This window comes from Microcaecilia unicolor, chromosome 2 (genome assembly GCF_901765095.1).
Source record: "Microcaecilia unicolor chromosome 2, aMicUni1.1, whole genome shotgun sequence".
Classification (NCBI taxonomy): domain Eukaryota; kingdom Metazoa; phylum Chordata; class Amphibia; order Gymnophiona; family Siphonopidae; genus Microcaecilia; species Microcaecilia unicolor.
In genome coordinates, this window is record NC_044032.1 from 197,369,000 (window position 1) to 197,385,348 (window position 16,349).

The following is a 16,349-nucleotide window of genomic DNA, read 5'->3' on the forward strand; positions in this document are numbered from 1 at the left end:
TCTGTGAGAGTGAGTGTATGAGACCAAGCGAGTGTGTGAGTGACTGTGTGGCACATAGAGAGTGAATGTGATACAGTGTGAGACAGAGTGTGTGAGAGTGAGAGTCAGAAAGACATTGTATATGAGAGAGAGAGTGTGAGCCGTGCCCTCCCAATCCATGGCCATCTGTCCCCTGCCCCCTCCATTCATCCTTTTCCAGCAATTCCCCTCTCTCCCTGAGCCCTGCCCTCCCAATCCATGGCCATCCATGTTTCTCTGTCACCTGCCCCCTCCATTCATCCCTATCCAGCATTTCCCCTCTCTGCCTGAGCCCTGCCCTGCAATCCATATCCATCCATGCCCATCTGTCCCCTCCATTCATCCCTATCCAGCAATTCCCCTCTCCCTGAGTCCTGCCCTTCCAATCCATGCCCATCCATGCTCCTCTGTCACCTGGCCCCTCCATTTTTCCCTATCCAGCATTTCCCCTCTCTGCCTGAGGCCTGCCCTGCAATCCATATCCATCCATGCCCATCTGTCCCCTCCATTCATCCCTATCCAGCAATTCCCCTCTCCCTGAGTCCTGCCCTTCCAATCCATGCCCATCCATGCTCCTCTGTCACCTGGCCCCTCCATTTTTCCCTATCCAGCATTTCCCCTCTCTGCCTGAGGCCTGCCCTGCAATCCATATCCATCCATGCCCATCTGTCCCCTCCATTCATCCCTATCCAGCAATTCCCCTCTCCCCGAGTCCTGCCCTTCCAATCCATGCCCATCCATGCTCCTCTGTCACCTGGCCCCTCCATTTTTCCCTATCCAGCATTTCCCCTCTCTGCCTGAGGCCTGCCCTGCAATCCATATCCATCCATGCCCATCTGTCCCCTCCATTCATCCCTATCCAGCAATTTCCCTCTCCCTGAGTCCTGCCCTTCCAATCCATGCTCATCTGTCACCTGGCCCCTCCATTTTTCCCTATCCAGCAATTGCCCTCTCTCCCTGAGGCCTGCCCTGCAATCCATATCCATCCATGCCCATCTGTCCCCTCTATTCATCCCTATCCAGCAATTTCCCTCTCTCCCTTAGTCCTGCCCTCCCAATCCATGCCCATCCATGCTCCTCTGTCCCCTGCCCCCTCCATTCATCCATTTCCAGTAATTCCCCTCTCTCCCTGAGCCCTGTCCTCCCAATCCATGCCCATCCATGCTCCTCTGTCCCCTGCCGCCTCCATTCATCCTTTTCCAGCAAGTCCCCTCTCTCCCTTCCATGACCCCCCCTTGCATCCATGCTCCTCTCTCTCCCATGTCCCAGCCTGGCCCGCCCTCTTCTCCCCCCCCCCCCCTTCGCATCCATGCCCCCCCCCCTTCGCATCCATGCCCCCCCCCCTTCGCATCCATGCATCCCTTTTTTTTTTTTTCTTCTTTTTAACTTTACCTCTGTGGCGGTTCGTGCAGTGAAGCATCAGGGAAGGAGGCGGCGCTCCCGACGTCTAGCTTTCCCTTCGCTGTGTTCTGCCTTCTTTTGAAGGCGGAACACAGCGAAGGGAAGGCTAGACGTCGGGAGCGCCGCCTCCTTCCCTGACGCTTCCGGATTTGTTTGGTTTGAGGCGAGGGCGGGGCAGAGACGGCTGGCTGGCTTGAAGGCTTCACACCACGAATCCACGAACCCTTCAGCCTGGGAGTGACGTCAGATGGCTTCATGGCTTCACGGCTTCACGGCTTCACAGAACGTTGTCCTCAGAACGTTGAGGGTGCGTTTTATTATATTAGATGTCCCACAAGTGACAAGACAAATTGGGATAGGCTGGAGTGGACTTCGACGGCAACTCCAGTAGTTAGAACGTAAAGCCAGTGCCAGGTAGACTTCTACAGCTGATGTCCCAGAAACGCCAAAGAAAGACCAGGATCAGGTATTTTATATCAGATTCATTGTTGATGTAATCATGAATAGATCATGAATGTGACTGTTGAGCCGGTTGTATGGACCATTCAGGTCTTTATCTGCCATTATTTACTATGGTGCTATGTCTCCATGGAGGTTGAGGGGAGGGAGGAGGGGAGGCAATAACTTCTGAGATCCAGTGGCGTGCCAAGGGGGGGCGGTGGGGGCGGTCCGCCCCGGGTGCACGCCGCTGGGGGTGCTGCGGCGCGTGCCTGTCAAAAGGTCCAATTCCAATTATTTTCAGTTAATATGAAGATCAGTATCAATCAATACTTGTCAAATTGGTGTTTATTGAGCATGGCAATAGTTTATTTGAGCCTGCTTTCCATGTTGTTCTTTCATATTTACATAAGTACATAAGTGTTCCCATACTGGGACAGACCGAAGGTCCATCAAGCGCACTACAATACATTTTATGTTGCTTATCCTAGAAATAAGCAGTGAATTTTCTCGTCTATCTTAATAATGGCTTATGGACTTTTCTTTTAGGAAGCTATCCAAACCTTTTTTAAACCCTTCTACTATAACTGCTTTTACCATATTCTCTGGCAGCGAATACAAGAATTTAATTACACGTTGAGTAAAGAAATATTTTCTCAGATTTGTTTTAAATTTACTACTTTGTAGCTTCATTGCGTGCCCCATAGTACTAGTATTTTTGGAAATAGTAAAGAAGTAATTCATGTCTACCCATTCCACTCAACTCATTATTTTATTGACCTCTATCATATCTCCCCTCAGCCATCTTTTCTCCAAACTGAAGAGCCCTAGTCACTTTAGCCTTTCCTCATAGAGAAGTTGTCCCATCTCTGTTATCATTTTCGTCGCCTTTCCCTGTACCTTTTCTAATTCCACTATATCTTTTTTTCAAATGGGGTGACCAGAATTGCACATACTATTTGAGGTGCGGTCACAGCAAGGAGCGATACAAAGGCATTATAATGTCCTAATTTTTGTTTTCCATTCCTAATAATACCTAACATTCTGTTCGCTTTCTTAGCCATCGCCGCACACTGAGCAGAGGGTTTCAATGTGTCATCAATGATGACATCTAGATCTCTTTGCTGGACTGTGACTCCAGTGTGGAAAGTTGCATCATGTAACTATAGTTCGAGTTCCTCTTTCCCACATGCATCACTTTGCACTTGCTCACATTAAACGTCATCTGCCATTTAGTCTCCCAGTCTCATAAGGTCTTCTTGTAATTTTTCACAATCCTCTTGCAATATAACAACTTTGAATAACTTTGTGTCATCAGCAAATTTAATTACCTCATTACTCCCATCTCTAGATCATTTATAAATATGTTAAAAAGCAGTGGTCCCCAGCACAGATCCCTGGGGAACCCCACTATCCTTCTCCATTGAGAATACTGATCATTTAACCTTACTCGTTGTTTTCTATGTTTTAACCAGTTTTTAATCCACAATAGAACACTACCTCCTATCCCATGACTCTCCAATTTCCTATGAAGTGTTTCATGAGGTGAGGTACTTTGTCAAATGCCTTTTGAAAATCCAGATACACAATATTAACCGGCTCATCCTTATCCACGTTTGATTACCCCTTCAAAAAATGTAGTAGATTGGTGAGACAAGATTTCCCTTCACTAAGTCCATGTTGGCCTTGTTTCATTAATCCATGCTTTTGAATAGCTCAGTAATTTTGTACTTTATAATAGTCTCTACCATTTTGCCCAGCGCCGACGTCAGACTCACCAGCCTATAATTTCCTGGCTCACCTCTGGAACCTTTTTTTAAAAATGGGCATTACATTGGCCACCCTCCAATCTTCTGGTACCATGCTTGATTTTAAAGATAAATTACATGTTACTAACAATAGTTCTGCAAGCTTATTTTTCATTTCTATCAATACTCTGGAATGAATACCATCCATTCTCCGAGGACAAGCAGGCTGCTTGTTCTCACAAGTGGGTCGACGTCTGCGTTGGCCCAGGAAGCAGCAAACTTTTTCCCAGCAAAAATATAAAACTTTGTCAGAGTCTTCTGGCGTGCGAGCAGCGCTCACCACGCATGCGCGGACGACTTCCTACCCGTCGCGAACGTGACTCCTCAGTTCTTTTTTGTCCGGATGAGGTAAAAGCATTTTTTTCTGCTCTCCTCATTTTTTGGCCCAGGAGCGAAAGTCTGACGACTTTTTTCTCTCTCTTTTTTTTTTTCTATTTCTTTTAATTTTTTACTCCCGTAGTTTCCTTTAGTGTTTGGCTTGTTTTTAAGTTTACTTTCTTTTCGACGCGGCCAGCATTTAGGCTACGCAGTCGCGTTTTCCCCCTTTTTTGTGCCCTTCACTTTTTCGGCACAATCGCGTCGTTTGATTTTTCCAAAGCTGTTTTTCCTTCCATGTCATCGAGGACACCCAGCGGCTTCAAACATTGTACTCGGTGCAACGGGACCATCTCAGGTACCGATACCCATGCCTGGTGTATCCAGTGCCTTGGGCCTGACCATATCCCAGCCGCTTATAGTTTGTGTCTTCGTATTAAGAAATGGACTCAAGCATCTCAAGAAGCCCAGCGAGAAAAGCTTTTTGGGGCTCGGTTTGGTCCCTTGATGTCGACAACGACATCGGTACCGAGGTCAGCGGCGTCGACATCGAGAGGAGCATCGACGTTGGAAGGAGAGGTAATGGCTGCCCCGAGACCAACTCATGCTGGAAGCAGTGAGGCGTCGAGTGGATCTCCACCTGCCTCGAGGCCTCCTGTTATGCAGGCTCCCCGGGATCAACCTTCATTGGACCCGGCCCCGAGGAGACGTGAGGATTCCACGTCCTCCTCATTGGTACCGGGGAGTCTCGATGACGGGCATCAGGCGAAGGCTAAGAAGCACCATCATTGTTCTCCTTCGACACACAGTGCCAGGAGCTCCTGGGACGTCGAGAGAGTCGGCACCTGAGAAGCGTCAAGAGGACCGCTCCCCCTCTATACAGGAGGTGCCGATGCGTCAATCTCTTGGTAGCCCGATACCTCCTTCAGAGTCTCGACAAATTCTGCCACCGGCTGCTCTACCGACCCCGCAGCCTTCTCCGATGGCAGCTCTCGACGAATGCATCCGGGCCTTGCTTCCAGAGCTTCTGGAGGGATTGCGCCAGTCTCCGGTGTCAGGGGTGCTTGCGCCTTCTGTGCCGCCGGCTGCAGCGATGTCTGGCCCTTCTTCTGCGGTGAGGTCCTCGGTCTCGGTGCCGCCTGCGGCATCGACTTCAGCTGCCACCCAGGTTGACTCCCCTTCGATGTCTGTGGAGGAAGCTTCACCGCAGTCTAGGCAGGCGTCGACTTCTCAACATTGCCATTGAGGACGTTCCTCAGCATCGAGGCAGGCTCAGTCTCGGAGTGCCCTGAGAGGGAGGTCTTATCTGATACTGAAGAGGAGCGTTCGTGGGAGTCAGAGGAAGATCCCAGGTACTTTTCTTCTGACAAGTCCTTTGGGATTCCCTCAGAACCTTCCCCTCCACCAGAAAGGAGACTATCTCCACCGGAGAGTCTGTCCTTTACATCTTTTGTCCGGGAAATGGCTACTACTACTACTACTTATCATTTCTAAAGCGCTACTAGACGTACGCAGTGCTGTACACTTGAACATGAAGGGACAGTCCCTGCTCGACAGAGCTTACAATCTAATTAGGACAGACAAACAGGACAAACAAGAGATAAGGGAATATTAAAGTGAGGATGATAAAATAAGGGTTCTGAACAAGTGAATAAGGGTTAGGAGTTAAAATCTGCATCAAAAAGGTGGGCTTTTAGCCTAGATTTGAAGACTGCCAGAGATGGAGCTTGACGTATCTATTAGATTGTAAGCTCTTTGAGCAGGGACTGTCTTTCTTCTATGTTTGTGCAGCGCTGCATACGCCTTGTAGCGCTATAGAAATGCTAAATAGTAGTAGTAGTAGTACCGGCTCAGAAAGTCTATTCCAGGCATATGGTGCAGCAAGATAAAAGGAACGGAGTCTGGAGTTAGCAGTGGAGGAGAAGGGTGCAGATAAGAGAGATTTACCCAGTGAACGGAGTTCCCGGGGAGGAATGTAGGGAGAGATGAGAGTGGAGAGATACTGAGGAGCTGCAGAGTGAATGCACTTATAGGTCAATAAGAGGAGTTTGAACTGTATGCGGAAACGGATAGGAAGCCAGTGAAGTGACTTGAGGAGAGGGCTAATATGAGCATAACGACACTGGCGGAATATTAGTCGTGCAGCAGAATTTTGAACAGATTGAAGAGGAGAGAGATGGCTAAGTGGGAGACCTGTGAGAAGCAAGTTGCAATAGTCTAAGCGAGAGGTGATGAGAGTGTGGTTGAAGGTTCTGGTAGTGTGCTCAGAAAGGAAAGGGCGAATTTTGCTGATATTTTAGAGAAAGAAACGACAGGTTTTAGCAGTCTGCTGAATATGTGCAGAGAAGGAGAGGGAGGAGTCGAAGATGACCCCAAGATTACGAGCTGATGAGACGGCTATTCCTTTCCCTATGGAAGTTGAGGATGAGCCTAGGGCTGAGATGTTCGAGGTCCTGGATTATCCTTCTCCACCTAGAGAGACTGTGACGGCTCCTCTACATAACTTATGCGGAACTGGTCGTTCCCTCTGTCTGGCCCCGTGATCCCGAAGAAAACTACTGCTACTAAACATTTATAAAGCGCTACCAGGGTTACACAGCGCTGTACAATTTAACACAGAGGACAGCCCCTGCTCGAAGGAGCTTACAATCTAAAGGACAAAGAAGTGCAGTCAATCAAATTGGGGCAGTCTAGATTTCCTGAATAGATGTATAATGGTTAGGTGCCAGTATCGGGTCCACAGTGAATCTGGATTGATGAGGTCTCAGTTACCCCACAAGGACTCCGCCCTCAAGAGAGCCAAGAGTACTAGGAACTATTCTTCGGTGCCCCCAGGCAGGGAAGCTAGGACTCTTGATTCTTTTGGGAGGAAAACGTATCGGGCCGCTATGCTCGCTGCCAAAATCCAATCTTACCAGCTCTTCACGAGCATCCACTTGCGGAACTCGGTGAGGCAACTGTCCTTCTTGGTTGATGCACTCCCTCCAGAGCAGGCCGAGCCTTTTCGCCAGGTGGTCAGGCAGCAGAGGCGTGTCAAATTCCTGGCCGGGGGTACGTTCGACACTTTTGATGTAGCATCCAGGATCGCTGCCCAAGGTATAGTGACGCGTAGACTCTCGTGGCTGCGTGTCTCTGACCTTGATCATTCGGTCCAGCAGCGGATGGCGGATGTTCCTTGCCGGGGGGGGGGGGGGGGGGGGGGGATAACCTTTTTGGTGAGAAAGTAGAGGATCTAGTTGACCAGATCAAGAAGCATAATGATGCTATGGCTTCTCTCTCTCGCCGGGCGTCTTCTGCTACTACCTCCTCATCCAGGAGGTTTTTTGGAGGGAAGAGGATTGCTCTCTATTCCTATGCTAGGCGTAGGTACACTCCTGCTTCTTGGCAGTCTGCCCAGGCTCAGTCCCAGCACGCTTGTTCTCGTCAACAGCGTGCGCCTAAGGCCATTGCGGCTCCCCAGCAAAAGCAAGGGACGGGCTTTTGTCTGACTCCAGTTCAGCATAGCCTCAGTAAACGTGTTTGTACCGGACAAACTTTCCGGTTGGGGGGAGGTTAATGTTTTTTCACCAAAGGTGGCCTCTTATAACCTCCGACAAGTGGGTTCTTCAAATAGTTCGGTTAGGATACACCCTCAATCTGGAATCCAAGCCTCCAAATTGCCCACCGGGAGCTCAGTCCTACAGCTCACAGTCAAAGCAGTACTTGCAGAGGAACTCTCCGCCCTTCTAAACGCCCAAGCAGTTGAACCTGTTCCATCAGGGGAAGAAGGGCTGGGATTCTATTCCAGGTATTTCCTTGTGCAAAAGAAAACAGGGGGGATGCGTCCCATCCTAGACCTAAGGGCCCTGAACAAATTTCTTATCCGAGAAAAGTTCAGGATGGTTTCCCTAGGTACCCTTCTTCCCATGATTCAGGAAAACGATTGGCTATGCTCTCTGGACTTAAAGGATGCTTACACCCACATATCGATACTTCAAGCTCACAGGAAGTATCTTTGATTTCTTCTGGGAACACAGCACTTTCAGTACTGTGTACTGCCCTTTGGCCTGGCGTCTGCGCCCAGAGTGTTTACAAAATGCCAAGCTGTAGTTGCAGCGTCGCTCCGTAGACTGGGAGTGCATGTGTTTCCTTATCCCGACGATTGGCTGGTGAAGAGCACCTCGAAGGAAGGTGCTCTGGAGTCCATGTGAATGACTATTCAGGTGCTGGAGCTACTGGGGTTCGTCATAAATTATCCCAAGTCCCATCTCACCCCAGTCCAAAAATTGGAATTCATTGGAGCTCTGCTGAACACTCAGACAGCTCGAGTTTATCTCCCCGAGGCAAGGGCAGATAACCTTCTGTCCCTGGTGTCCATGGTTCGGGTGTCTCAGCAGGTCACGGCTCGGCAGATGTTGAGACTTCTGGGGCACATGGCCTCCACTGTTCATGTAACGCCCATGGCACATCTACATATGAGATCAGCTCAATGGATCCTAGCTTCCCAGTGGTTTCAAGCTGCGGGGGATCTAGAGGATGTAATCCAACTGTCCACCGACTTTCAGAATTCTCTTTAGTGGTGGACGACTCGATCCAATTTGACCATGGGGGCGACCATTCCAAATTCTCCTGGGGTGGGGAGCTCATGTAGATGGGCTCCACACTCAGGGAGCCTGGTCCTTTTAGGAAAAAGGTCTGCAGATCAACCTCCTGGAATTAAGAGCGATGTGGAGCGCTATTAAGGCTTTCAGAGATCGGCTGTCCAACTAAGTAATCTTAATTCAGACAGACAATCAGGTGCCCCAACAAGCAGGGGGGCACCGGATCTCGCCCTTTGTGTCAGGAAGCCGTTCAGATGTGGCTTTGGGCTCGTCGTCACGGCATGTTTCTCCAAGCCACTTATCTGGCAGGCATAAAGCAGCAGTCTGGCCGATAGGCTGAGCAGGATAATGCAACCTCACAAGTGGTCTCTGAACATGGGCATAGTCCGCAAGATCTTCCAAGTGTGGGGCACCCCCTCGGTGGATCTTTTTGCCACTCAGATCAATCACAAGGTCCCTCAGTTTTGTTCCAGGCTTCAGGCCCACGACAGACTAGCGTCAGATGCCTTTCTCTTACATTGGGGAACAGGCCTTCTGTACATGTATCCTTCCATACCTCTAGTAGGGAAGACTTTGCTGAAACTCAAGCAAGACCGAGGGACCATGATTCTGATAGCGCCCTTTTGGCCCCGTCAGATCTGGTTCCCTCTTCTTCTGGAGTTGTCCTCCGAAGATCCGTGAAGATTGGAGTGTTTTCCGACCCTCGTCACTCAGAAGGAGGGGTCGCTTCTGCATCTCAACCTCCAGTCTCTGGCTCTCACGGCCTGGATGTTGAGAGCATAGAATTCGCCTCCTTGGGTCTTTCAGAGGGTGTCTCCCGAGTCTTGCTTGCTTCCAGGAAAGATTCCACAAAGAGGTGTTACTATTTCAAATGGAGGAGGTTTGCCGTCTGGTGTGACTGCAAGGCCCTAGATCCTCTTTCTTGTCCTACACAGACCCTGCTTGAATACCTTCTACGCTTATCAGAGTCTGACCTCAAAACTAACTCAGTAAGGGTTCCTCTTAGTGCGATTAGTGCCTATCATCGCCTTGTAGAGGGTAAGCCTATCTCTGGGCAGCCTTTAGTTGTTCGCTTCATGGGAGGTTTGCTTTGTCAAAGCCCCCTGTCAAACCTCCACCAGTATCATGGGATCCAAAGTCGTTCTCACCCAGCTGATGAAAGCTCCTTTTGAGCCACTGAATTCCTGCCATCTGAAGTACTTGACCTGGAAGGTCATTTTCTTGGTGGCTGTTACTTCAGCTCGTAGAGTCAGTGAGCTTCAGGCCTTGGTGGTGCATGCACCTTATACTAAGTTTCATCATAACAGAGTAGTCCTCTGCACACACCCTAAGTTCCTTCCTAAAGTGGTGTCGGAGTTCCATTTGAACCAGTCAGTTGTCTTGCCCATGTTTTTTCCCCGTCCTCATACCCACCCTGACGAAGGCTGTTTGCACACCTTGGACTGTAAGAGAGCATTGGCCTTTTACGTGGAGTGGACGAAGCCCTTCAGACAGTCAGCCCAGTTGTTTGTTTTTTTTCGATCCCAACAGGAGGGGAGTCGCCATCGGAAAACACTCAATCTCAAACTGGCTAGCAGACTGCATTTCCTTTACTTATGCCCAAGCTGGGCTGACTCTGGAGGGCCATGTCATGAATCATAATGTTAGAGCCATGGCTGCGTCAGTGGCTCACTAAAATCAGCCTCCATTGAAGAGATTTGCAAGGCTGAAACGTGGTCATCAGTCCACACATTCACATCTCACTACTGCCTTTAGCAGGATACCTGACGCGATAGTCGGTTTGGGCAGTCAGTGCTGCAGAATCTGTTCGGGGTTTAGAATCCAACTCCACCCTTCTAGGCCCGTTTTATTCTGTTCCAGGCTGCACTCCCAGCTAGATGTATATAGTTTCAGGTTAACCTATGTTATGTCCTCGCTGTTGCGAGGCCCAATTGACCAATGTTTATTGTTTTGAGTGAGCCTGGATGCTATGGATACCCCACTTGTGAGAACAAGCAGCCTGCTTGTCTTCGGGGAAAGCGAAGATACTAACCTGTAGCAGGTTTTCTCCGAGGACAGCAGGCTGATTGTTCTCACAAACCCGCCCTCCTCCCCTTTGGAGTTGTTTTCTTATTTATTTATATGCTTTTTGATTTAACTGAGGAGTTACGCTCGCAAAGGGCGAGAAGTCTTCCGCGCGTGTGCTGTGCACGCTGCTCGCGCGCCAGAAGACTCTGGCAAAGTTTTATATTTTTGCTGGGAAAAATTTTTCCGCTTCCTGGGCCGATGCAGACGTCGACCCACTTGTGAGAACAATCAGCCTGCTGTCCTCGGAGAATACCTGCTACAGGTTAGTATCTTCGCTATCCAGGTGATTTGCTACTCTTCAATTTGTCAAATTGTGCCATTACATCTTTCAGGTTTATAGAGATTTTCATTCAGTTTCTCTGACTCATTAACTTTGAATACCATTTCTGGCACTAGTATCTCTCCCAAATCTTCCTTGGTGAAAACTGAAGCAAGGAATTCACTTAATCTCTCTGCTGTGGCTTTGAGTTTCCTGAGTGCCCCTTTTACCCCTTGGTCATTTAGTGGTTCGACTGATTCTTTTGCCGGCTTCTTGCTTCTAATATACCTAAAAACATTTTTACTATGTGTTTTTGCATCCAACGCAGTCTTTTTTTCAAAGTCCCTCTTTGCCTTCCTTATCAGCACTTTGAAATTGACTTGCCATTCCTTATGCTGTTTCTTATTATTTTCATTCGGATGCTTTTTCCATTTTCTGAAGGGTTTTCGTTTAGCTCTTATATCTTCCTTTACTTCACTTTTTAATCATGCTGGCTGTCGTTTGGCCTTCCTTCCTCCTTTTTTAATACATGGAATATAACTGACCTGGACTTTCAGGATGGTATTTTTTAACAGCATCCACATCGTTGCTATGTGTACTGCAAATACTAGGAGGGCAAGCACAGTAGTACATGTTGTGGGACAGTGAAACCCTGTGGTTTCCCTTTAATATCCATCCTTTGAAATCTTCTATGTAATGTTTTGATATATTATCAAACTTTGATTTCATTTGATTCTTTTCAAACCAGTGGAATATTTGGATACTGTTCTGCCCTCATACCCTTCCAGACCAAAGAGACAGACACACACACATTCCATTCTCTGCACTGTTGTTCCCCACCTGTTAGTTTATATCTTGTACCCCTTTCCCCTGTGTCCAGTCACATGTTTCCACAATAATCCAAATAGCTCTATCACAACTGTTATCCAAACATCTGGCCTGCTAGACCTATGCACCCTGCCATGACCAATCCCCCGTATAGGAGATCTGTAATGAGTGTTACAGTAGGCACTGCAGGCCTTTTGAGGGTGTGCATGGCAAAATGTTTGGTTCATTTTTGGATCCTTTATAGGTTTTTGACTGATTTATCAGACTTTCTGTTTTAAGAAATTAATGCATGTCAGATTTGATGTGTAAAAATTTAATCCATATAAATCATTTTTCAGCTTTATTCAGTGTTTTTATGTGAAGAAAGTCAATTTATCATATGTTCTTTAGACACACAAACTCCCAAATTCTATATATGGCACCTTAAGTTGTGCGTGCTAATTTGGCTGCGTGGCCTAATTGCGCTCACAACTTAATTGATTAAGAAGTCGATCAGCTCTGATAATTGGACCAAGTAACAGCACTAATTGGCTTTAATTAGAATTTAGTGCACAATTTTATAGATGTATTCTACAATGCGTTGCACATAAATTCTAATGTGCGTGGTAGAAAAGGGGGCATGGCCATGGGCGGGTTGTGGGCATTTCATAAAACTATTCACACCATTATGGAATACTCCCAATCTGGGCCTACCTTAGGCACAAGTATTTAAGCCTGCTTTAAGGTGGCCTAAATTTTAGTTGCAAGAACGGCGTATATGCATATTCTATAAACTAAATGTAGTTTATAGAATTGTGCTGACCACATGGTTTTTCAGCACCGATTTTTTTTTTAACGCACCGTTTATAGAATTTGGCCCAAAATGTGTGTCACATGCCAGACAGACCCAATTATATGAGCATCTGTGCTTGCACTAGGACTTGCGGTAGAATTAGCAGAAAACTGTTAGGAACTAACACATATTTAAAGAGTGTCCATACAGTTCAGAAGCTAATTACAGTTGCTTGAGGTTGTCAGCTCTAGAATGTGTGCAAAAACTTCCAAACTAACATTAACTAAAATCTTGCATGGGAGGTCTGTAATGAAACATTGCTTTGTTGTGGTCATTGGGGCTGGAGACTGTACTTTGGAAGGTCATTCCATCGTTCTGTTCTCTTAAAGTGAGAAGTGAATTAGGCACACATAGTGCTCAGCCCATTCAGTTCTCAGAATGCTCACATTGTTAACACAAATATCTACTGCTATTGCTAGAAATGTTTAATTTTGGTGAACTTTGTTTTGCTAAACTCATCTGTCACAGAATCTACTTCCATTTAAACTGGCGGGCAGAAATGAAGATGGCAAAGGGAGAAGTCCGTTCGATCCTATGCAGAGCTATACATCGGTCATGATTGGTAAGGGTGCACTTTAATCATTTATGTGTAGTGAATGAGTCCTGCTGTGCTGGAAGTAAATTGTCAGGCGATAGAGATGTAAACCGCTGGATTCTATAAAGTTCTATAAACAAGAAGTTTGTTGTAGAATTGCAGCTGTGGAGTCTAAGTGCTGCAATAAACTTCTTGTTTTGGACTGCAGTTTCTTGTTGTTCGTGGTTGAAAGGGGCCGTCATACAACCTACTCCCTTCTTGTTCCTACTCAAATGTAAGCACCAGGAAAAATCTGCAGTAAGTGCAATTCTAAAAAGAGTGCGGGCCCTTTATACAATCGTGCTTAGCACCGATTCCCACGCCTAACTTCAGGCGCCATCTTTACGCTTGGTAAAAGCTTGTATAACTGCTGGTGCCGCAGTTAGGTCCACTGAAGCAGTATTCTGTAAGAATGTATATAACTTTTTGGAATGCCCCTGACACACCCATGGCCACACCCCCTTTTGAATTACATGCTGAGTTAGGCACCATGCCTTATAGAATACACGCAGCCAGATACATGTGCAAGTTTTAATGGATGCTAATTAATGCCAATAATTGTTTTTAGCACCCAATTATTGATATTCATGGACTCATTAGCTAGTTAATTTGTGCTCGAATCTTGGGAGCGCGTCCAAAGTTTGTCGCATAAACCTAGTTGCTCTGTATAGAATCCGGGGGATAGCATCTAAATGCTGTAGCGCACAACTATAAAGGGGATATGCCTTTGCAGTTGCATGTGTAAGTTGCAGAATACTACCATTTATGCACGCAACTGCCAACTTCAGGCACCAGCGTTAACACCAGCCTTTGACATGGCATAAGTGCTTGCGCCTAAAGTTAGGCACATGCATGCCCACTTGTGCCCTATTCTGTAACGGCAAACTCACGCACAAGTGCCATTACAGAATTGGCACTTAGGTCCAGATTCTATATATTGAGCCTAAAAAATCTGCGTGGAAAACATTTCTGCGTAATCGTATTCTCTAAGCGGTGCCTAGATTTAGGCGTGGTATATAGAATATGCTTAGTTGATATCCCAATGCCTAAAACTACACACATCCATGTACGCCAGCAAAAACATGGTGTAAATCCCAGCGCGTAGATTTAGGTGCAGAGCCATATTCTATAATTACAAGTGTAAATTTTGGAACACCCAGGAAAAACGCCCATTTTCCTGCCTAAAACCACACCCCTTTTTGCTGTGCACATTAGAAGTTAGGCGCGCTGCTTTACAGAATACACTTACTGACCTGTGTGCGTAAATTGTAATTATTGCCAATTATTGATAATTATTTCTTGTTAAGAGCTGTTATCAACACTGTCTTGTTAAGCCAATTAAGTTACGCACATTGTTATAGAATACGCTTGGATTTCGGCGCAGATCATTAAGTGCGTTATATAGAATGGGTTAGTGCCTATATGGCGCCTAATTTTTTGCGCGCTTGGTAGAATTTACCTCATAGTAGCACAGAACCTTGTCTTCAGTCATATTAGACTTTGGTGTATGAGGAAACAGGAAACCTGCATTGAATCTTGAGGTTCTTGAGGAAACCAAGCTAAATAGATGTGCTTTTGATACTAAATGCAAGCTATGTATGACAGTTTCTGTTTGCACTTTGATACTACCATATGACTGAACAGAAGATAGATTGCTTGTTAGACAGGAAAAGATAGCAACAGACAAAACTGGATCATTCTTGACTGTTGGAAAACATTCAGATGAATACAGTTTGCCAGGCTTGTGTTTTGGAAGGAAACTTCTGATAATTAAACAGTGCTGCCAAACATGAAAAAAGGACAGCAAAACAAACAAACTGCAGAATGGTTGCCAAACATGAAATGACAAAGCATGCTGTCTTCCTTTTAAATAAATTAGGTATCATTTTACTTGTATTTCATTCTGTATTTTCTTATGTTTAAAAACTTGATTTACTTCCTTTCAAAGTTAAACAATGAAGTGGTGTACAATAAAAACAAAAATAACCCCCCCCCCCCCCAAAAAAAAAAAAAAAAAGTAATGTAAGTTTGCCAGGCTTGTGTTAGCATGCTTTGAAAAGAAAGTGAGGATCAGGTAAAGCAAGAATTTCACAAACTTGCTTGAAGCATAATTTGAATTTGGTAAACATTTCTTTTCATTCAATTTAATGTTCCTTCTCCCTCTTATTCAGCCTTTGCACAGTTAACATATTTTTTTTCTCTGTCTCCATGTGCTGAAGACGGGGAACTTTACTCAGGAACCTCCTTTACCTTCCTGGGAAATGAGCCCATTATTTTCAGACAATCACAACAGAACCAGCTGAGAACTGAATACAGTGTACTGTGGCTTAATGGTGAGTAGAGCTTGGGTAGTAATGAAACATATCTATGTAAAGGGAGGGATTCTGTTGTTAAAGGCACAGTGGTATCATCTTAATTTATTCTGGTTTATTTTCTTTGTCTTGAAACACAAATTACCCTTTCTGTCAATGTTTAGTAAGTGGTTAACAGGTGCTGCTGCTGGTGTGTCTCGCTGCTTCAGACCGCTGCTGTGCAGTGGTTTGGCCCATGGGAACTGTGGCACAGACTAGCAACAAAGAATGGTTTTGGTTTGTTGACGTTTATACTGCCTATATCTAAGTGGTTTATAAATTTACATTCATAAAATTAATAAAAATATATACGATGACAAGTTTAAAATTGTAAAAAAAAAAAAGAAACTAATCCAAATAAGAACATATAATATAGACAATTTCTAACAAAATGTTACAATAGTAACAAATGATTTGATAATCCTACTCAGCTGTCTCTCCAATTTTTAAACAAGTAATGAAACCTGCTGGAAATTCCCATCAATTATATAAGCTTACTTTTAAAACACAAATGTTCCATTTCTGGATACTTTATAATATCATTCTTCTTCAAAAAGGTGTAATTCTTTTTTCCAGTTTGTAAATGTGTCATGGGAGGTGGCCTAAAGTGCACAATGGAGCAATTCAACTGCAGTTTCATTACATTTGCTGACTCTGTACAGGGTTTAAATGCAAGTCACCCAATTTAACTAAATTCCTCGTCTGCTTTAATAAGATATTCCCTGACACATCAGGAAACAGGTGTATTACAAGAAGTTGCACAGATGATAAACCTGTAGTCTGCAGTGATATGGCATTGGCATGGGCCATTGGTCATATGATGGCCAGAAACGGGACAATAATTAAAACAGAAGAGGTCTATGTTGTATTTCTCATCT

General features: G+C 45.7%; 1 protein-coding gene across 5 annotated transcripts in view; it reads left to right on the forward strand.

The window, feature by feature from the left end:
• SEMA4D (semaphorin 4D) overlaps window positions 1-16,349 on the forward strand; it is a 373,725-nt gene that overhangs the window by 237,045 nt on the left and 120,331 nt on the right. For all 5 annotated transcript variants that reach the window (XM_030193608.1, XM_030193607.1, XM_030193610.1 and 2 more), the window contains 2 exons: window positions 13,015-13,108; window positions 15,340-15,453. In XM_030193608.1, coding sequence (XP_030049468.1) covers window positions 13,015-13,108; window positions 15,340-15,453 — 208 coding nt within the window. The remainder of the gene's footprint in view (window positions 1-13,014; window positions 13,109-15,339; window positions 15,454-16,349) is intronic.